Consider the following 23,101-nt stretch of genomic DNA (forward strand, 5'->3'; position numbering starts at 1 on the left):
GCAATAATTGTGATGCATATGAATATGTACGGATCTCATGATTACCAGGTTGGGCTGCTCTTTTTGTAAGGAGTTAGCCCATTTCTCTTGGTTTTGTAAACTCCTAGATATAGCCCGCAAGGACCTAGACTGGAGCTGCAGACTCACACAGGCTTCCAAGCGGTAATCTCTGGGTGGGTTTGCTTTTCATCTTTTGTTGATCAGAGTTGTGTATGCGATCTTATAGCTTCTTCCACAAAGATTTTGTGTAGTTTTGATAAGGTGCCAGGTTGCTCACTGCATTGGGGCAGAGAACACGTGGCAACTGTCATTGGAGTGAAAGGCTGGTTCTAGATATTTTGAACCAGTTCCAGGTTGTCTTGCTGTAGCAATATCACAGGAGCCTCCAAAATGTAGACCAAAATCGCCCCCACCAGTCCCAAACGGAAGGGGGGCAACTGGACGATTTCTCACAGGCCCAGACTGCCTCAAACTGGGAGATGCACTCACTAGGCTGCACGATGTCAAGTGCAATTTTCTGTCCGTGTGGTGGCAAATGGCTTTTAACGGCTGCCAATTAGATCAGCCAAGTGGAAATTATGGTAAGTCTTTACCATTTGCAAAATAAGCATAAGTAAGCGATATATCAAATAATATTGGTAGGTAACCAAGAAGCTGTCTCAAAACACGTCTGTCTGCCATGGAGGGCAGGCCTCGGCCCGACAGTTGATTTTTTTAATGTCCTTTTCTATATTACATGAGTTATCCAGCTGATTCGTCACCATTACCATTACGTCACCTTTGCTTGAGCTTGGAACATTAAAAATATGTCACTCAAATTCTTTATTTTGATTCATTATATTTTCGTATTTACATGTCTTGGGAAATTTGGGGAAATTGGACCAAACACAATAAAAAGCAAAAATAGCTACCTTTTTGCCGCAGTGTTATTGGTATAGTGATATTTATATTGAGCAGTTTTATTCTGCAAGGACTGTTCATTTGTTAACTCAATAGTTTAATTTATAAAAATTTCATTTTAGAAAACCCTACTTCCCTGTCTTCTTCCTGTAGAGATGTTCTGATTTGTATTCTATGATGAATTGCTCAATAAATAATTGAAAATAAATTCAGCAGTATGACTTCAATTAATTATAGGCACGTAAGCTATCAGAGAAAGGGAATATTGGACAAACTGGCACTTAGATGAAACAGAATTTTTCTCTGTGCTTCATGAGACTGTGGTTGGAACTGATAGCACATTTCTTGATGATAGATTCTTCTTAAAGGGTTACCCTGTTTTTGGTACCCCCTCTGATGATGGTCCTCCACACCATAAAAAAAATTGTGTCTAAAACTGGCTTGGCATGATCCTCCTGAAGGATGCATTTTCCCTAGTTCCACGATTGTGCACAGGCTATCATTGTCCCACGATCACACGGCATGATGGGATAATCGTTGTTTGCTATGAGTGGAATCTAGCAGGAAAGTGAGTAGAGGTTTGTTGTTGAGTAACGAGCAGTGGCTTGAATTGGGAGTCCCCCATCTGGGATTTCCATGTGCCATCTGTGACTCGCAGAGGGCAATAAACACCAGTCTCAGTCCAGTATCTTCCAGTCATATGAGAACCGGGTATCTTATTTCTCCCTCTATATACAGTCTGCTTATCTAATCAAAGGCTGGGGGAACAGTTAAAGGAACACTATAAAGTCAGGAACATAAACATGTATTCCTGACCCTGTAGTGTTAAAAAGCCATCTAGCTCCCCTGGCTCATAGGATTGGCTGAGACTGTGAAGGAGGCATTTGAGGGGCAGAGCCAGCACAAGTCAAACACAGCCATGGCCAATCAGCATCCCCTCATAGCGATGAATTGAATCAATGCATCTCGATGAGGAGAGTTCAGTGTCTGCATGCAGAGGGTGGAGACACTTAATGGCGGTGCTGCTCACCGTGCAGCACTGCCCCAGGAAGCATCTCTAGTAGCCATCTGAGAAGTAGCCAGTGGAGATATTCCTAGACTGTAATGTAAACACTGCATTTTCTCTGAAAAAAAAACTTTTACTGCAAAAAGCCTGAAGGGAATGATTCTACTCACCAGAACAAATACAATAATAAGCTGTAGTTGTTCTGATGACTATAGTGTCCCTGTAAGGTAACACAGTTACTCTGTATCTGCAGATACTTTGGGGTGGAGTGGCCTCTGGAGCTGGAGGCCCCTCTCGATACAGTCTACCATTAGTTACATTTTGGCCATGGATAACATTCTGCACACATTGAAATTGCTGGGGCCTTTCGCTGTCAGCATTGTTGCCTAATAAGCAAAGCGTATCCTTTAATAAAACACCTCTCCGACTGCTTGGCTTTCAGTGACCCTTGCAGTAGGTTTGCCATTGAGATAATAATATTGCTGTATTGTGACCTCTGGCTACAATCCACAATATTGGAGGTTAATGGTGAAGCTTCTTCTTTTTTTTTTTTTATGAAAAAGATGAGATATTCTTTGGATGTTTCTTGACCTATTATTAGCTGAATTATCATTTTAGTTTTGGCCGTGTGTTTGTGATACACAGTGCATTCCAAAAGCATTCAGAAATGTTTTTTTTTTTTTTGTTTTTTTTTTTAAATTCAAATAATGTTAATGTTGCCCATACGACTGCATGGTCCGGATAGCTGGGGGCCGGACCCTTTTCTGGTGATGGAACCGCCCCATTGTTAATAGGCCTGCATATTTCACTGGTGACACCCCCACCCACCTGCCCTGACTTACAGAAACCACATTATGGGAGGTATGTGTATTTACAGCTGCGAGACTTTAAATGGCTTGCTATCAAAGGAATTGTGGTGAGGCCAAACACAATAAGGTGGTGGAGTGCAACATTTGGTTATATTTTCATAGTTTGCATTAATTAGGGTTTCCCTTTTGTGCACCCCCAAGAGAACATACAGTCACCTTTTTGAGACTTATTTCCTTGTCCCTTATAGTAAACGTTTTGTTGTTGTATCCAGATTTTATTTATTTTTTGTTCTCAAATTACTGTTGTGCATCATCTGTGTATGGCAAGTTATACTTTGAGAAGTCCTCCTTGGCACAAAAACGAACGGAATCATGTTTCCACCACTATCCCAGAGTTCCTAGCTAGATATGCAAATGAGCACAGACAGGCATTGTAGTAGTAAAGTGCTGGTGAAGCGCTATGTAAATTACAACAGTCGTGAATAGACTCTTGGTGTATAAATACAAATTGACAGTACCTTATAGGTATACAATAAAAGTGTCCTTAGTCGATAGTCAATACCTTAAAAATGAAAAAATATACCGAACATAGTGTAAACTGTGATAATAATAATTAAAGTAATTAGAGTGAAAAATTCCCACTCACACTTTTAAGAGCTAATAGTGTATAGCTCAATTTGATAGCCCGTGGGGTCCGTGAAGGCCAGGGCCGGACTGGGGAAAAAATTCGGCCCGGGCATTTTTTATTCACAGCGGCCCACTGAAAAGGGGGCGGGGCCAGATAGGGTGTGTTTTGTCATCCCCAATGACAAGCACGCCCCATCTCAAAGTGAGCATGTTGGTTCAATGCTCTTCCAGGGCATGAGAAAAGGGCCCTGTATTTGTTCTGCACAGCGCAAGCAAATTTAATAACATGCTTGCGTTGTGTTTGCTTGAAACTTGTCTCAGGGGTTTCCATAATTGGGATACTCACGGTATCCCATTTATGGAGACACTATGTGTTTGCTTAAATGGAATCTAGTGTGTGCATAGGGTATCCAGAGTGTGTATGTCAGAAATGTAGTGTGTGTGTAGGTGGTGCAGCGTCTGTGTGTAGGGGATCTAGTGTGTGTGAAGGAGTGCGTATAGGAGATCTAGTGAGTGTGTGTGTGTGAGTGGTGCAGTGTGTTTGGGGGCTGCTGTGTGTGTGAGGGGTGTAGTGTGCATTTGTGAGGAGTATAGTGTGTGTGGGAAGGTGCTGTGTGTGTGGGAGGATGCAGTATGTGTGTGTGTGGGTGCTATGTGTTAGGGTGCTGTGCGAAGGTGCTGTGTGTGTGTGTGTGTTAGGGTGTTGTGTGTGTTAGGGTGCTGTGTGTGTTAGGGTGCTGTGTGTGTTAGGGTGCTATGTGAGTGAGGGTGCTGTGTGAGCTAGGGTTCTGGGTGAGCGTTAGGATGCTGGGTGAGTACGTTAGGGTGCTGGGTGAGTGTTAGGGTGCTGGGTGAGTATGTGAGGGTGCTGGGTGAGTATGTGAGGGTGCTGGGTGAGTATGTGAGGGTGCTGGGTGAGTATGTGAGGGTGCTGGGTGAGTATGTGAGGGTACTGTGTGAGTGTTAGGGTGCTGGGTGAGTATGTTTGGGTGTTTGGTGAGTATGTTTGGGTGCTGGGTGAGTATGTTTGGGTGCTGGGTGAGTCTGTTAGGGTGCTGGGTGAGTCTGTTAGGGTGCTGGGTGAGTCTGTTAGGGTGCTGGGTGAGTCTGTTAGGGTGCTGGGTGAGTCTGTTAGGGTGCTGGGTGAGTCTGTTAGGGTGCTGGGTGAGTCTGTTAGGGTGCTGGGTGAGTCTGTTAGGGTGCTGGGTGAGTATGTTAGGGTGCTGGGTGAGTATGTTAGGGTGCTGGGTGAGTATGTTAGGGTGCTGGGTGAGTATGTTAGGGTGCTGGGTGAGTATGTTAGGGTGCTGGGTGAGTATGTTAGGGTGCTGGGTGCTGCGTGAGTATGTTAGGGTGCTGCGTGAGTATGTTAGGGTGCTGTGTGAGTATGTTAGGGTGCTGTGTGAGTATGTTAGGGTGCTGTGTGAGTATGTTAGGGTGCTGGGTGAGTATGTTAGGGTGCTGGGTGAGTATGTTAGGGTGCTGGGTGCTGCGTGAGTATGTTAGGGTGCTGGGTGAGTATGTTAGGGTGCTGGGTGAGTATGTTAGGGTGCTGGGTCCTCCGTGAGTATGTTTGGGTGCTGTGTGAGTATGTTTGGGTGCTGTGTGAGTATGTTTGGGTGCTGTGTGAGTATGTTTGGGTGCTGTGTGAGTATGTTTGGGTGCTGTGTGAGTATGTTAGGGTGCTGTGTGAGTATGTTAGGGTGCTGTGTGAGTATGTTAGGGTGCTGGGTGAGTGTTAGGGTGCTGGGTGAGTATGTTAGGGTGCTGGGTGCTGCGTGAGTATGTTTGGGTGCTGTGTGAGTATGTTTGGGTGCTGTGTGAGTATGTTTGGGTGCTGTGTGAGTATGTTAGGGTGCTGTGTGAGTATGTTAGGGTGCTGTGTGAGTATGTTAGGGTGCTGGGTGAGTGTTAGGGTGCTGGGTGAGTATGTTAGGGTGCTGGGTGCTGCGTGAGTATGTTTGGGTGCTGTGTGAGTATGTTTGGGTGCTGTGTGAGTATGTTAGGGTGCTGTGTGAGTATGTTAGGGTGCTGTGTGAGTATGTTAGGGTGCTGGGTGAGTGTTAGGGTGCTGTGTGAGTATGTTAGGGTGCTGGGTGCTGTGTGAGTATGTTTGGGTGCTGGGTGAGGGTGATGTGTGTGTTTGCAAGGATTGTGTATGTATTGTGTAAATGCCAATATTGAGTTATTGAGTTTTTTTTATTTTTTATTATTTAAAATAAATATATTATATCCCCTCCCCCTTCCCTTCTTACCTGTAGCCTGGAAGGGGGGGGGAGCGCTGACATCCATCCCTGGTGGTCCTCGTGGTAAGTGAACTCTAGCGCGAGACCGGGCCGGTTGCCATGGCAACGGCCCGGATCTCGCGAGAAAAACCCGGCGGAGCTGCAAGTTAGAGCTCCGCCGGGTCCGCCTCTCCAGGCTGGCTCCCTCCCTCCCTCTCTCTCTCCCAGCCGGCGGCCGCATTTGAGAGCATGTGGGCCGGTGAGGGAGATCTTCGATCTCCCCACCGGCCCTTCATGCAACACAGCGGGGCCGGCGCTCGGATAGCGCCGGCCCTGCATAGACCGGCTGGATCTCCCCAGCCTCGGCCCGTGGCCATCGCGGCCCACCGGGCATTTGCCCGGTTTGCCCGATGGCCAGTCCGGGCCTGGTGAAGGCGACCCTATCCCTTCTTTTTACTGGATGTTCTTCCCTTTCATTTCTGAAACGGTGAAAAGCATATATGGTGCAGTACCTTATGGTTCCAATAAAGTATAAAAAGAACAAGTGGGTACTTACAAACACAGAGCCATCCACATCGGCTCTGATCAAGGGTGTATGTGGTTAAGGACCACACGCCTTCTTTAAAAGAGCAGGAACAATGCCAGCTGTGTGGAAAAATATATAAATATACTTTATTTACATAAAAATATATATAACAATATAAAAACACTGACTAGGCATATAAAAAGTCCAAATCCATAAATTCCAGGACGCGTTTCGCTGTGACAGCTTCTTCAACTGGATATGTAAAAATCGGAAAAATCGAAAAAGCATTTTTTTATTTTTTTTTAAAAACCATAGTATGGGCTATAATCCAAAAGGACCAGTGACCTAGCTATATGCTCTCAGAGAGACCTTAGCCTCTAGACCAGAACCGGCGCCATGCTGATAAGACCCACAAGGTTGAGACTGCAGTCCATAACTGGATTGTGGTCACTGATCCTTTGGATCTCAACCCAGGCTAAAATAAAAAAAAACAAAAAAAAAAAACTGTGTTTAAAACATTGTCCATTTCCAAGGATACCTGCAGAAAGGCAAAAGGAACGCCTGTCTTTGCACATTTTCCTTTCAACCTTGAGCTAGCGGAAGTGGCGGACGCGCTCACACACTTCAGACCAGTGTCCTTCAGATCCTCCACAGAAGGCTTCTTTCAGAGGCTTCAAAATATTTCTCCGTAAAGAGACTGAAATTCTCTTCTGGGGGATGAAGGCGAGGGTGTGCAAAGGCTGTAGTCATAAGAACTGTTTCTATATGTACCCTCAATGTCTACATGCATAAATAAATGAATGCGTGCGTTCATTGAAGGTATATCTACTAAACAGCAATTTATTTATTTTATATATATTTATATATATATATATATTTTTTTTTTTACCATTTGAATGTATAAAACAAATATTGCAAGGGTTGAAATATGGTTTTAAAGCTAAACCTTTGTCTTTGACGAAGTCACAGAATCCAAATCCACTAAACAAAAGTATATATTTGTTGAAAGTACACCCCCATTTTAACACTTTTCATTTAACCATTTTATCACCAACCTCAGTCACGTTATATTTATGTATTTTTGTATTTTTCACACATTTGATATATTTTTTATATTAGGCTGCTGTTCCTGAGCCCAGTGCCACCCCATATGTATTCCGTTGTTCCTAATCCCACCCCTACTCCTGTCTCTGCCAATCACAAATCTCCCTTGGGCAGTGTTTTGCCCAATAATCATCATGGCTGAATGAGATCTTGTTCAGCTGTTGGGATTAAAACTGATTTAAAGGGCTGTATGTAGTACTCATTTAGAGTATTGTATACAGCTCATCTATCAGTTTGGGGCCACTAAATATGGAGGACAGAGAGGAGCCCCATATATTGAATGGTACAGGGGTTTCCTTGGGATGAGCAGGGATTTATGTTTCAGCAAAGGAGGGATCAGGCTATGGGGATAACTTGGCCTGCGCTATAGAACAGAGTTAAGTTTATGTTTGGGGGCATGATGTTTAGATTTGAGGGTAAAAATAGTATAGGAAGAATTAAAATAACCAAAACCAGTGATATCTTAAAACGCATTTTTTTGCCTGAAATAACCATTTAAATGTAATCCCCAAATCTGTACTGAGCAGAGCCTCTCCAAGGTGCTGACACCCACTTACTGTACTTTACTGTAACTTACAGTGTGTATCCTTAGTTAGATTGCCTTGTGACAAGCCATCCAGTCATTTTACACCATATCCGCAGAACCCTCTTGCTATTTTGCAAAATGCATTAAGATTGCATGTAGTGGAGAGACGTGTATTACTTTCTGTCCTTGCAGTGGCCACAATGAATTCAGATATAACCTTTGGACATGTTAACACTGGACCGAGTCTGCGTTATTTGGCGCCGAAACCCGCGTTTGTAGTTTTTGCTGTCACTTTAGTTTTTCCTTCACGTTTGGGGTTTAAATGCAGATGTTTATTATTTATGATTACGTATTTTCAGTTGAGCGAGTTTCTTTCACTGAAAATGTGGGATCATTAGGCTAGTTTGCAAGCTGGGTGCTTAAGACAAGAGAGATTAATTATATTATTGGAAAGTTTGTCAGATTAAATACGTGACCAAAAAGTGGAAAGGTGTTTGGAAAATACCAAAAATCTATATATGTATGTCCTTACACATACTCAAAAACAATCAAATGTTTACAGTACCAGCAGCACTCACACCAAAGTGTTTTTGGTACTATGATTAATTCTGTGTGTCACAAAGTAGTGGGCTTGGCGTAATATTTATCAATAATCTTCTCCAAATCAAATCTTCAAATAATCCTATGAATACGTTTTTGTGCAGACCATCTGATTTAAATATCTATGAAAACAGTGAGAGTGTATATCAGGGGGGTCTAACTCACATGTACCAGAGAGGTCTGTCAACAACACTGGCTCTGGGTGTAAGTGGCTCCACTTGAGAGGGAAGTATCCTACAGTTTCCAGGGTCACCAGCCACACAATGTCTTTGACTTGAATCTTAAGCAGAGAGAAACCAGAAACAAACAGGAACCCAATGGCATGCGCAATTCCAATGTACCATCATTAAAAACAATATTTCAAATAGTGGTGAGCTTCCCAATCAGGTACCCACAATCATGTTTCACAAGTTTACAAATGCCGACGGAGAACAGTTCATTATGGGCTCCTCGTGTTCGGGTCACATTGGGTTCCAAGATCCGCCTCCCAACTATGTCCTGTGTGACGCGTTTCGCCTGCCATTCTCGGGTTTTGTCTGACCAGTTAAATATATTGTGTGGCTGCTGACCCTAGAAACTCTTTGATACTTCCCTGTCAAATGGAGCAGTTTACACCCAGATCCAGGGTTGATGGGGCTCTAGTTTGTGAGATTAGCCCACTTTTAAATGTGCAGTTCTCTTATCCCAGTGATTTCTCTGCAGTTTCGTGTATTTTAGTGTGTTTACTAACCGTCTGTAGCCCTATAATCATAGTGTTCTGCCGTTTAGTGCACCTTTTATCCTAATTACTTACCACAAGCTCCTGACTAATCCTCTAAAGCAGGATTCTCCAAACTCTCTCCCTCCAGATGTTGCTGAACTACAATTCCCATGATTCTTTGGATGAAGTAGATTCCCATCAATCATAGCTGTTGCTTTATATTAGATGTATTCCTATCTCTTTAGTGGTGTTCAAAAGATACAATGTTTCTTGTAGCCTGTGTATTTATTTGCCATCGTTATAATTACTAGTGGATATATTTCCTTTCTAGTTCACTCAGCAGCTAACAGTGATGTCCACTACACTCTGTTTTATCCAAGGGATCTCCGTTATTAGTAAATAGTACATAGGAGTGATGAGGACTCTACATTCTCTTTATCTTTAAAGGGATACTGTAGGCAACCAGACCACTTCAGCTCATTGAAGTGGTCTGCGTGCCAACTCCCATTAAACCCTGCAAGTGTAATTATTTTCGTTTTTATAAACTGCAATAATTGCCTTGCAGGGTTAAGTCCTCCCCTAGTAGAAAGCCCCAAGAGGGTCTTCCGGCTTCTTAGACGAGTTTTGGTCGTCTAAACAACGCTGGATGTCCTCACGCTATGCCTGAGAACCTCCAGCATCGCCGGAATCCCCATATTTAATAATGCTTTCCTATGGGAGGTGTAATGCGAGCGCAAGGCCATTGCTGCGCATGCGCTTTTGGTCTCCCCCGCCGTCTGCCGTCTGCATGGGAGGATCCTGAACCAGCGCTGAGGGACATCGGCGCTGGATTCAGGTAAGTGTCTGAAATGGGTTTTAACCCCTTCAGCGCCCTGGGATGGGGGGCACTCCAGGATTCTCTAGTGCCAGAAAAACTGGTTTGTTTTCCTGGCACTAGAGAATCCCTTTAATGTTTATTACAATAATATGTTTTCTGTTTACACGCCTTCACTCCTTGTTTCTCTGTCATCGCGCAACATATCGGATATTCTCACCTGATTAACATTGACATGAAGTTGTTGTTTTTTTCTTTGTCCAGAATTTTTTTTTTTAACTCTGACACCCAGAGTCTTTGTTTTTCAGGTGAATGCATGGCCAATTTACTGAACAGTTAAAATTTTAATCAAGATCGCATTAAGCAAAGAAATGTAATCTTCTTATTTGTGTTTTTTATGCTTTCTTCAACTTTTTTCCCCTGTAAGAACATTGTATCTACCCATTTCCCTACTGCTCTGGAAACATTCTAATAAAGGGATTTTTTTAAAGCTATTCTCCAAGCACTATAAACACTACAGAGCATCAGCTGATTGCTCTCAGCCAGTGAGCTAAGCCCTGTGCTACCAGGCTTAAAGGAATACTAGAGGTACCAAAATAACTTTAGCTTAATGAAGCTGGTTTGGTGTCAAACTCCATGAAACTCTATCAAGCACCTCTAGCGGCTGTCTTGTAGTTAGCCGCTAGGGGCTGTCTTAGTACAGCAGTGTAGACATTGCAGTTTTCTCTAAAATTGCAATGTTTTACATAGCAGGAGTAAGGGGGACAGGGGCAGTGAACCCAGACAATTTCATTGAGATGAAGTGGTCTGGGTGCCTATAGTGTCCCTTTAAATGACATGCAATTATTATTATTATTATTAGACTTTTGCCATTGTGCAAATGTGTCCATTGTATGGGAAAAGCAGTGATGCTAAAATAAATCTATTAATTGTATGTTGTTGTTTTTTTTTTTTTATGACTGTCACTCAGATTTTGTGTTACAGAATTACTTTCAGATTCTGATTTTTTTAATGTTGCCATTGCGGAAGGGTTTGTATAATGTAAAAATGTGTCTGTGAAGCTCTGTTGGTAGTTTTGGTTGTCCCACATTAAGCTAATCTGACATAAGCCAGCAGTTTGCGGTGATGTCATATTGCCAATGCCTGCTGTCGGACATATTCTTGGCGGTCTGCAACGTTTGCTATTGATGAAAGTGGGAAGGGTTCCCAGCTTGAAATAGTCAAGGAATATGGATTATAAAACTATTGCAAACATTATTTTATATACACAAGTGTCTGTGTGTAATTTGCTAAACTTGATTAATGCAATTTCAGAAAATAAGTAGCCTTTTAAATGTGCCAAGAGATAATTGTTAGAATGAGATTATACCCATACATGTTGCCCATTACTGTTAGTTTGATTGCGATGCAACCCTGTAATACCCATAAACCCTGCACGTTGCTTTGAGTTTTATTGCGTTTGAACTCTGGGATACCCTTGCACACAGCATACTGCAATGTCTTATTTCTGTGGAACTCTGGGATACGCATGCACACAGCATACTGCAATGTTTTATTTCTCTGGAGCTCTGGGATACCCTTGCACACAGCATACTGCAATGTCTTATTGCTGTGGAGCTCTGGGATACTCATGCACACAGCATACTGCAATGTCTTATTGCTGTGGAGCTCTGGGATACTCATGCACACAGCATACTGCAATGTTTTATTTCTCTGGAGCTCTGGGATACTCATGCACACAGCATACTGCAATGTCTTATTGCTGTGGAGCTCTGGGATACTCATGCACACAGCATACTGCAATGTCTTATTGCTGTGGAGCTCTGGGATACTCATGCACACAGCATACTGCAATGTTTTATTTCTCTGGAGCTCTGGGATACTCATGCACACAGCATACTGCAATGTCTTATTGCTGTGGAGCTCTGGGATACTCATGCACACAGCATACTGCAATGTCTTATTGCTGTGGAGCTCTGGGATACTCATGCACACAGCATACTGCAATGTTTTATTGCTGTGGAGCTCTGGGATACTCATGCACACAGCATACTGCAAAGTCTTATTGCTGTGGAGCTCTGGAATACACTCACACACAAACACTGCATATTACTGTGAATTTAATAAGATGGAATTGTAATTGATAATCTCACCAGTGGCCAGGTACATTGCTGTCGACCTGGTAAGGACAGCTTTGTGTTGTGGCTGTGTACTGTATATGACTGTGTCAGTGCTTTCATTTAACGGTTTTGCTAATGATGCTTTTCTCTTGCAGGATATGAGAAAACATGTCTTCCTGACTCTCCTTGATACAGAGCAGTCTTACGTGGAGTCCCTGCGCACACTTATGGAGGTACAGCACATGCAGTTTTTTATATTTATTTATTCCTTCATGATGTATTGGTAACTGTTCATTATGTATGTGATTTAAATATCCTTAAGGAGTCACCATAACCACTTTAGTGATCTGAAGTGGCCGTGGTATTCGGAGTCTGCATGTGCAATATTGCAGTTTGAAACGCTGCACGTACTGATATATGAAGTGTTATAATTTCACTTTTGACAGCGTCATGAGCCAGCCCAAGGCAAGAGTTCCAGGCTGGCTAATGCCATTGCATAGTCTTTGTACAGAGGGTTACTTATTGGCCTAGAGCGCTCAACTGACATTCTCGAACCAAGAATGACCAGAGGGGTCATCAGAGCAGCAGACGTCTAATGCTCATCACCCTAGGTCAGTAGAAGCACAGCGCTTGGTGGTTCTTTGTTTGCCCATTGCCGGTGACAACGCCAGGGTACTTCTAGCATCATAGCCACTACAGCGGGCGTATCCCTTTAAAGGTCACTCTGCATTTCATTTCAGGGTTCACCCCATGCTATAGTGCCCTTACACAATGTCGCCTTTTCCTTGCGACTGGGGCAATTTTCTAGATAATTGCACACTTGGATCAATCACCATAACAGTAAGCAGGAATGTTTCCTTTGAGTGCCTCAAACATTGAGTCCAGGTGAATGTTCGGGAAGCAGTGTCCAGTACAGCTCACTAGTGAATCAAAAGGGGATATTCTTCTTAGATCAGTGTATGATCAGTTTTAATTTATTTTATATATTTTACTCTCGTGCTTATCTTGCTGTACGTATAAATTAATGGAACAGAGTAGGCGCCCTAACAACGTCACGTAAATTAAATTGTTATACAGCCACAAGATCCCTGGCACTGGCTCACCTTATGGGGTTAAAACATTTCCAAATGGTTTAACTCCAAAGTCTGTGTTCCAGTGCCGAATCTCCCTACCTCTCTGTCCTTCTGTTTTCTCAAGATCCTTAGATCCGATGGTTCTTGCAGAAGGTTCTTGTCAGTAATTGCCACCTGCCCACAGATACCTCCATGTAGCGTTCTCTCCCCCCACCAATGATTTTAGGCTCCACAATTGGTGTAACCTACCTTTTCCAACATTGTACCAGTCCTGCTAGAGTGCCAGCTCTTCACGATGCCATTGGTGGTGGTGTGGGGGTGGGGACCTAGCGACAGAATTCAGTTTGCACTGGAAGAAAGTTGCAAAATTCATATTGAAGTACAGTAGAGGATTTTCACACCATTATTCTTGAGGCGTAGTCGTAAACCAAAGACGCCTTTCTCGTTTGTATAGTCATTACAAAATGTTGGCATTTAGTCATTAAACGGTGGATCATGAATTCTGTCTGCTACATATTCAACAAAATATCATGGTTGGGAATTTAACGGGGGAGAAGGACTTTTCCATGTTTTCTACATTTTGCAAGTGTCTTTTCATTTCACTATTTAGTGAACAATCCCTTGTGTCTGGTGGTTCATACCGTTTTAATTCTGTTTCTTTAAAAAACAAAAAAACACAAAAATATGCCAGGCAATAGCACTGAGCTGTGTTGTTGTTTTATAAGCCTGTTTTCAATTTGTTTGACAGAAAACACGCTCCACACTTTGTTCCCGCTGAGTCATCTTTGTATTAATATTGTGAAGGAAAAATCCACCATTCCACCCCCATTCCCCCACTCCCACTAAAAAACAACTCTAATGAACCAGGGGAGGTATTTTCCTATTGTAGATGGGTATTTTGTAGCCTGTTTCCACAGGAGAATCATTGCCTCTTACACTCCTTCTTACATGTTACTATATTTAGGGACCCAAATTCTGCAAGAGGATATAAGGCCTAGCATATCCAATAGGAACCTGAAACACCGGCCTAACATGATTTTGGCTTTGGAATAAGTGTTGGTCTGGTCTAGGTTCCAGAAAGAGTCAGCAGTGGGACCAGCTTGTTGACCAGGCCATAGCCAAAGGCAAGTGGAGTGATGGAACAAGTAAATGGTCCATGCATTTCCTGTACACCCTAACTAAAATGGCCAGGAGCATCCCTTGACTGCACGCCATGCACTGGTTTCTGCCTGAGGCCTCGTGGCATTTATCTCTGGAGCGGATAGTGTCCTGGAAACGGTGAATAAGAAAACATATACTATGATTCATGAGATGTATAAAATATTTAACATTTGTTGTGTCTGCCATTTAATGGTGCACTGTGATCTTCCACATGCGCAACCTCACATCAGATTTATTACTGAAGATGTGGAATTTCAGACGGGATTTTGAAAATGTTTGTGTTTGTATCACAAAGAGCATTAAGCGATCCTATAAGCATGATTTGCTTAAGACTCTATGAAATCAGCCAGAATCTACAAACCTGTCAACGCACTCTAAATATTTCCGATGAATGGTCTGCTGCTCGGATAGCTGCCTCTAAAACTCACTTTGTTAAACCAGCATATTTTAGGGACTTATTCTTCATAATGCTCACATAAGCTGTGTTCAGGGTTTGGTTATACCTGGCTACTTGCCTAAGTTATAGGTTCATGGATTTTCAGTATAGTCTGTGAATACTTGAAAAAAAATGTAAAATGTTTGTTTTTTAATGTCGAAATCACACTTAGCAGTGTTCCCATTGCTCAGTAGTCGCGAGATATATCATACACACATCCATAGTCACCGCCAATAAGTATCTCATCTGAATAAAAGAACATCAGAATTCCTACTATTTAATGTCGGGGTAAATGTGGTGGAATGTCCCCCCTTGGGAATAAAACTAATCTTAGGGGAGGTAGCATACCCTTAGAAAATGCACTGCAACCACATGATGTTCTGTATGTATGTCACTGGGGAGGTTTTAGGTAGCACTCAGATGAAGCCCTGGCCTATATTTTTGTGTTTGCGTGTAAGAGTGATAAGGTAAGATTTGTATTTTGGTTTTTACTTACAAAGAGAAAAAAATTGGTGATTTCTGAACCTGTATAAATGAAGAACTGTTCCCATTATGGTATGAGTTTGTGTGAAATGGCATTTCTATATACGTTCTAAGAAAAAGTAAGCTTTGTATTTCAGTTTTTACACCAAACTTACTTTGCACCTCATTGACTTTAGTGCTCCTTTAAAACAAGGACATTTCACCACCTCATCTCAATGGGTGCAGTGTCCCTGTCACTTTAACCCTGCAATGTAAAATATTGACATTTTGGTAAAAACTTAAACACACCTCTAGTGGCTGTATTCCTGACAGCCACTAGAGGCGCTTCCGCTACACTGAGGAAGTAAAACTCGGTCACGTGACATTGCTTCTCATAGGAAACCATTGAATTCAGTTATTTCCTATGAGAATGCTTTGGATTGGAGGCGGAGAGGTCAGCATCGCAGAGGGAATCTTTGTACTGGAAAAGGTGTAACGGAATGCAGTAGTATAGTCCACGATCTCCGTTGGTATTGTAGGTAATCCACAGTCAGGGTTAGAAAGCACGGCAATATTCCCAATCCTCCCAATAACCGGACGAAACACAGTTTGGGAGTCAACTAACTTGCTTTATTCACAGACTTCCATATTTATGCAGTTCCCCTTGCAAGGGGTTTCCTTACAGATGTTACAGGGGATTTCTCCCATCAGGCAGTACGATTATCCCAACAGGCATTGCTGCACGAGAGGGATCCTCCCACTAAAATGGACGATTAAGTGGATTATCCCCTCGTGCAGCAAAACTGACAATTCACATAGAAATCCATATTTCACACAATATTGCTTGCTTTTATACGAATGACCATTCGGTAGATAGCTGGGGTCTGCGGGCACATTTAGTGAGAATACCGCTCAGATCCCAGCTGTTCTAACCGAACGCCGCACCAAATACATTTATCCATCGAGTTCGGTTTAAAACTACCGAACATCGATGGGGAACAGAATGTGGTGAACGCGGGGCTCCCGAACGCTCTGGAAGTCCAGCGGTGTTCGAGTCATTGAGTAGCCGTTTTCAGTTCCAGGCTCTCGACGACCGAACACCGCTGCAGAAACAAAGGATCCAAGATGGCCGACCGCCGCATGGTCGGTAGCCGAACGACGGCCACCTAGGAGAGCCTTCAATTACCGATTGCAACATTGTTGCAATCGGTTAATTAGTGCCACACGACTGTGAGTGTGTGGTCTACTTGGGGAGCCCGCATTCGTTTGGCGAACGGCCCGGATAGCCGTGTTTCGTCAAACGAAAGGCTTGCATGCTGTTAGCGTACGGCTGCCAGCATGCGAACAGACATAATATAGTACATACACAACCATGATATACAGTAATACATTCAGCCTACGGACAACCTTTGTTAACTAGAGTCCAGAAGTGGCTAGTTTTGCCACAAAAGGGTAAGTAAAAAGTTTTAGTTTTTTTAAATGATATTTTTATGGCACCATAGAAGGGGCTGAATATAACAAGGGACAGGGGCATTAAAAATGTATATATTTGTAGCATGCTTTGAGTCTCACGGGGATAAAAGCGCTATAAAATGTGCATATTATTATAAAACAGTGTGACGAACCCCTTTGCCTGGACGTTGGTCACTGGCTCCTGGAGGAGTGTGGAGGCTAGCCTCCTGCCCACTGACTATAGGCCATAGAAAAGGCTGGTAAAGAGACTTGGTTTGTTGTTTTTTTTTTTTTGCACTGTTTGGGAACCGAACAAACTCACGAACTGCGGACCACCTCTGGGCTTGTTAACCCCTGGTAACTTGTCCTGACACTTCAATTATCGTGTGTTATAATTGTGCGGCTGGGTGGCCACCGATTGTATGCTGGAACACGTGGGAACTGTGTTGACGATCATCTTGTTTGCGGGAATGCAGGCAGCGGTGTTTGGGCGTTGATCGCTTGGAACTAAAATATGACACGAAAACTCACGAACACTGCTGAACTTTGATAAACGCCTGCTTCCTTCCCACACATGTCAGGAGAGCGCCGTTCGGTAGGTTTGTCCGTACAAACCATACGAACAAACGCTACCAACAAGCCAGAGTGTGCATTCAGTATTTCTTTTGCATGGAACTCCCGAAGTTGACCGGCAAAAGCATAAAACGCCCTATACCTGTTTTGGGCATAGGATCATGTGTGCGGACAGTCAGAACTTTACCCTGGTGGCGTTTCGGCTGTGTTCGTGGGATCTGAGAGCTTTTCTGATATGTTGGGCGCTCAGATCCAGGCTTTCCATGGATGTTCCTCTATGCGAAATATGTATTTTTGTGTGTTTTCGATAATTTGTCATTTTATGCTTAGTCATGGTGACATGACATTTTGGAGACATTTTGTGGGTGTGTTTATGGGAGTGTCATGGGCATGTTTACTGTGTCCCTGTATTGTATAAAAGCAGGCCATTGAGCCTGGATTAAACAGATTTGTTTTATATCAGCATCAAGTCTAGGCTGATATTTTGAGAACTGGGAGCTGTAATCACTGCATCACTTGGGATTTGGGAGACTTATAACGAATATACTCAGCTGGAGTATAGGGGGGTCCGTTACAATTAGGTTACACGTTTGTATTCCTACACTATAGTGTACCTTTAAAACTATTTAACCCCTTAAGGACACATGACATGTCTGACACGTCATGATTCCATTTTATTCCAGAGGTTTGGTCCTTAAGGGGTTAAACCAACTCCTTTAAATTCTGTATTATACAAAGTGCTTACAGTGTAAAGGAGATTACACAAATATGTCATTTAATTTGATTGATTAAAAGGTAGGAACACTCTGGACTTTTGCAATGAATCCAGTCTTATTTTAAAACAGAAGTATCACATGAAAAGATTGATGTTCTGACTCATACATAACTTGAAAAAGACCCATTGCATATTTGTATGTACTATTTGGTGAACACCTTCCTGGGTAAAAGCAGTTTGTCTTGACATTGAAATCACACTGCTGAATGGTATAGTACATTGATCATTACACCTTTAATTATGTACTCCAATATGATACAGTGAAATGGCCCTTATTTACTATGACGAGTTCCAGGGGGGTATAGTAGGTACAGTGAATACAGCGAATTGTATTTATTCTGAGTTCCAGGGGGGTATAGTAGGTACAGTGAATACAGTGAATTGTATTTATTCTGAGTTCCAGGGGGTATAGTAGTTACAGTGAATACAGTGAATTGTATTTATTCTGAGTTCCAGGGGGGTATAGTAGATACAGTGAATACAGAGAATTGTATTTATTCTGACTTCCAGGGGGGTATAGTAGTTACAGTGAATACAGCGAATTGTATTTTTTCTGAGTTCCAGGGGGGTATAGTATTTACAGTGAATACAACGAATTGTATTTATTCTGAGTTCCAGGGGGGTATAGTAGGTACAGTGAATACAGTGAATTGTATTTATTCTGAGTTCCAGGGGGGTATAGTAGGTACAGTGAATACAGTGAATTGTATTTATTCTGAGTTCCAGGGGGTATAGTAGTTACAGTGAATACAGCGAATTGTATTTATTCTGAGTTCCAGGGGGGTATAGTAGGTACAGTGAATACAGCGAATTGTATTTATTCTGAGTTCCAGGGGGGTATAGTAGTTATAGTGAATACAGCGAATTGTATTTATTCTGAGTTCCAGGGGGGTATAGTAGGTACAGTGAATACAGTGAATTGTATTTATTCTGAGTTCCAGGGGGTATAGTAGTTACAGTGAATACAGTGAATTGTATTTATTCTGAGTTCCAGGGGGGTATAGTAGGTACAGTGAATACAGAGAATTGTATTTATTCTGACTTCCAGGGGGGTATAGTAGTTACAGTGAATACAGCGAATTGTATTTTTTCTGAGTTCCGGGGGGTATAGTAGTTACAGTGAATACAGTGAATTGTATTTATTCTGAGTTCCAGGGGGGTATAGTATTTACAGTGAATACAACGAATTGTATTTATTCTGAGTTCCAGGGGGGTATAGTAGGTACAGTGAATACAGTGAATTGTATTTATTCTGAGTTCCAGGGGGGTATAGTAGGTACAGTGAATACAGTGAATTGTATTTATTCTGAGTTCCAGGGGGGTATAGTAGGTACAGTGAATACAGTGAATTGTATTTATTCTGAGTTCCAGGGGGTATAGTAGTTACAGTGAATACAGCGAATTGTATTTATTCTGAGTTCCAGGGGGGTATAGTAGGTACAGTGAATACAGCGAATTGTATTTATTCTGAGTTCCAGGGGGGTATAGTAGTTATAGTGAATACAGCGAATTGTATTTATTCTGAGTTCCAGGGGGGTATAGTAGGTACAGTGAATACAGTGAATTGTATTTATTCTGAGTTCCAGGGGGTATAGTAGTTACAGTGAATACAGTGAATTGTATTTATTCTGAGTTCCAGGGTGGTATAGTAGGTACAGTGAATACAGAGAATTGTATTTATTCTGACTTCCAGGGGGGTATAGTAGTTACAGTGAATACAGCGAATTGTATTTATTCTGAGTTCCAGGGGGTATAGTAGTTACAGTGAATACAGTGAATTGTATTTATTCTGAGTTCCAGGGGGGTATAGTAGTTACAGTGAATACAACGAATTGTATTTATTCTGAGTTCCAGGGGGGTATAGTAGGTACAGTGAATACAGTGAATTGTATTTATTCTGAGTTCCAGGGGATATAGTAGTTACAGTGAATACAGTGATTTGTATTTATTCTGAGTTCCAGGGGGTATAGTAGTTACAGTGAATACAGTGAATTGTATATATTCTGAGTTCAAGGGGGGTATAGTAGGTACAGTGAAAACAGCGAATTGTATTTATTCTGAGTTCCAGGGGGGTATAGTAGGTACAGTGAATACAGTGAATTGTATTTATTCTGAGTTCCAGGGGGGTATAGTAGTTACAGTGAATACAACGAATTGTATTTATTCTGAGTTCCAGGGGGGTATAGTAGTTACAGTGAATACAGCGAATTGTATTTATTCTGAGTTCCAGGGGGGTATAGTAGGTACAGTGAATACAGCGAATTGTATTTATTCTGAGTTCCAGGGGGGTATAGTAGGTACAGTGAATACAGCGAATTGTATTTATTCTGAGTTTCAGGGTGGTATAGTAGGTACAGTGAATACAGTGAATTGTATTTATTCTGAGTTCCAGGGTGGTATAGTAGGTACAGTGAATACAGCAAATTGTATTTATTCTGAGTTCCAGGGGGGTATAGTAGTTACAGTGAATACAGCGAATTGTATTTATTCTGAGTTCCAGGGGGGTATAGTAGGTACAGTGAATACAGTGAATTGTATTTATTCTGAGTTCCAGGGGGTATAGTAGTTACAGTGAATACAGTGAATTGTATTTATTCTGAGTTCCAGGGGGGTATAGTAGGTACAGTGAATACAGAGAATTGTATTTATTCTGACTTCCAGGGGGGTATAGTAGTTACAGTGAATACAGCGAATTGTATTTTTTCTGAGTTCCAGGGGGGTATAGTATTTACAGTGAATACAACGAATTGTATTTATTCTGAGTTCCAGGGGGGTATAGTAGGTACAGTGAATACAGTGAATTGTATTTATTCTGAGTTCCAGGGGGGTATAGTAGGTACAGTGAATACAGTGAATTGTATTTATTCTGAGTTCCAGGGGGTATAGTAGTTACAGTGAATACAGCGAATTGTATTTATTCTGAGTTCCAGGGGGGTATAGTAGGTACAGTGAATACAGCGAATTGTATTTATTCTGAGTTCCAGGGGGGTATAGTAGTTATAGTGAATACAGCGAATTGTATTTATTCTGAGTTCCAGGGGGGTATAGTAGGTACAGTGAATACAGTGAATTGTATTTATTCTGAGTTCCAGGGGGTATAGTAGTTACAGTGAATACAGTGAATTGTATTTATTCTGAGTTCCAGGGTGGTATAGTAGGTACAGTGAATACAGAGAATTGTATTTATTCTGACTTCCAGGGGGGTATAGTAGTTACAGTGAATACAGTGAATTGTATTTATTCTGAGTTCCAGGGTGGTATAGTAGGTACAGTGAATACAGCAAATTGTATTTATTCTGAGTTCCAGGGGGGTATAGTAGTTACAGTGAATACAGCGAATTGTATTTATTCTGAGTTCCAGGGGGGTATAGTAGGTACAGTGAATACAGTGAATTGTATTTATTCTGAGTTCCAGGGGGTATAGTAGTTACAGTGAATACAGTGAATTGTATTTATTCTGAGTTCCAGGGGGGTATAGTAGGTACAGTGAATACAGAGAATTGTATTTATTCTGACTTCCAGGGGGGTATAGTAGTTACAGTGAATACAGCGAATTGTATTTTTTCTGAGTTCCGGGGGGTATAGTAGTTACAGTGAATACAGTGAATTGTATTTATTCTGAGTTCCAGGGGGGTATAGTATTTACAGTGAATACAACGAATTGTATTTATTCTGAGTTCCAGGGGGGTATAGTAGGTACAGTGAATACAGTGAATTGTATTTATTCTGAGTTCCAGGGGGGTATAGTAGGTACAGTGAATACCTTGAATTGTATTTATTCTGAGTTCCAGGGGGGTATAGTAGGTACAGTGAATACAGTGAATTGTATTTATTCTGAGTTCCAGGGGGTATAGTAGTTACAGGGAATACAGCGAATTGTATTTATTCTGAGTTCCAGGGGGGTATAGTAGGTACAGTGAATACAGCGAATTGTATTTATTCTGAGTTCCAGGGGGGTATAGTAGTTATAGTGAATACAGCGAATTGTATTTATTCTGAGTTCCAGGGGGGTATAGTAGGTACAGTGAATACAGTGAATTGTATTTATTCTGAGTTCCAGGGGGTATAGTAGTTACAGTGAATTGTATTTATTCTGAGTTCCAGGGTGGTATAGTAGGTACAGTGAATACAGAGAATTGTATTTATTCTGACTTCCAGGGGGGTATAGTAGTTACAGTGAATACAACGAATTGTATTTATTCTGAGTTCCAGGGGGGTATAGTAGGTACAGTGAATACAGTGAATTGTATTTATTCTGAGTTCCAGGGGGTATAGTAGTTACAGTGAATACAGTGATTTGTATTTATTCTGAGTTCCAGGGGGGTATAGTAGGTACAGTGAATACAGAGAATTGTATTTATTCTGACTTCCAGGGGGGTATAGTAGTTACAGTGAATACAGCGAATTGTATTTATTCTGAGTTCCAGGGGGTATAGTATTTACAGTGAATACAGTGATTTGTATTTATTCTGAGTTCCAGGGGGGTATAGTAGTTACAGTGAATACAGTGAATTGTATTTATTCTGAGTTCCAGGGGGGTATAGTAGTTACAGTGAATACAACGAATTGTATTTATTCTGAGTTCCAGGGGGGTATAGTAGGTACAGTGAATACAGTGAATTGTATTTATTCTGAGTTCCAGGGGGTATAGTAGTTACAGTGAATACAGTGAATTGTATTTATTCTGAGTTCCAGGGGGGTATAGTAGGTACAGTGAATACAGAGAATTGTATTTATTCTGACTTCCAGGGGGGTATAGTAGTTACAGTGAATACAGCGAATTGTATTTATTCTGAGTTCCAGGGGGTATAGTAGTTACAGTGAATACAGCGAATTGTATTTATTCTGAGTTCCAGGGGGTATAGTATTTACAGTGAATACAGCGAATTGTATTTATTCTGAGTTCCAGGGGGGTATAGTAGGTACAGTGAATACAGTGAATTGTATTTATTCTGAGTTCCAGGGGGTATAGTAGTTACAGTGAATACAGTGAATTGTATTTATTCTGAGTTCCAGGGGGGTATAGTAGGTACAGTGAATACAGAGAATTGTATTTATTCTGAGTTCCAGGGGGTATAGTAGTTACAGTGAATTGTATTTATTCTGAGTTCCAGGGGGGTATAGTAGGTACAGTGAATACAGAGAATTGTATTTATTCTGACTTCCAGGGGGGTATAGTAGTTACAGTGAATACAGCGAATTGTATTTATTC

General features: G+C 41.7%; 1 protein-coding gene across 2 annotated transcripts in view; it reads left to right on the plus strand.

Annotated features, from left to right (window-relative positions):
- The window catches only part of ARHGEF17 (Rho guanine nucleotide exchange factor 17), a 243,454-nt gene that overhangs the window by 136,490 nt on the left and 83,863 nt on the right, over positions 1-23,101 (plus strand). For both annotated transcript variants that reach the window (XM_063431681.1, XM_063431689.1), the window contains exon 2: positions 12,113-12,190. In XM_063431681.1, the coding sequence (XP_063287751.1) occupies positions 12,113-12,190 (78 nt within the window). The remainder of the gene's footprint in view (positions 1-12,112; positions 12,191-23,101) is intronic.

This window comes from Pelobates fuscus, chromosome 1, assembly GCF_036172605.1.
Source record: "Pelobates fuscus isolate aPelFus1 chromosome 1, aPelFus1.pri, whole genome shotgun sequence".
In the NCBI taxonomy this organism is placed as follows: domain Eukaryota; kingdom Metazoa; phylum Chordata; class Amphibia; order Anura; family Pelobatidae; genus Pelobates; species Pelobates fuscus.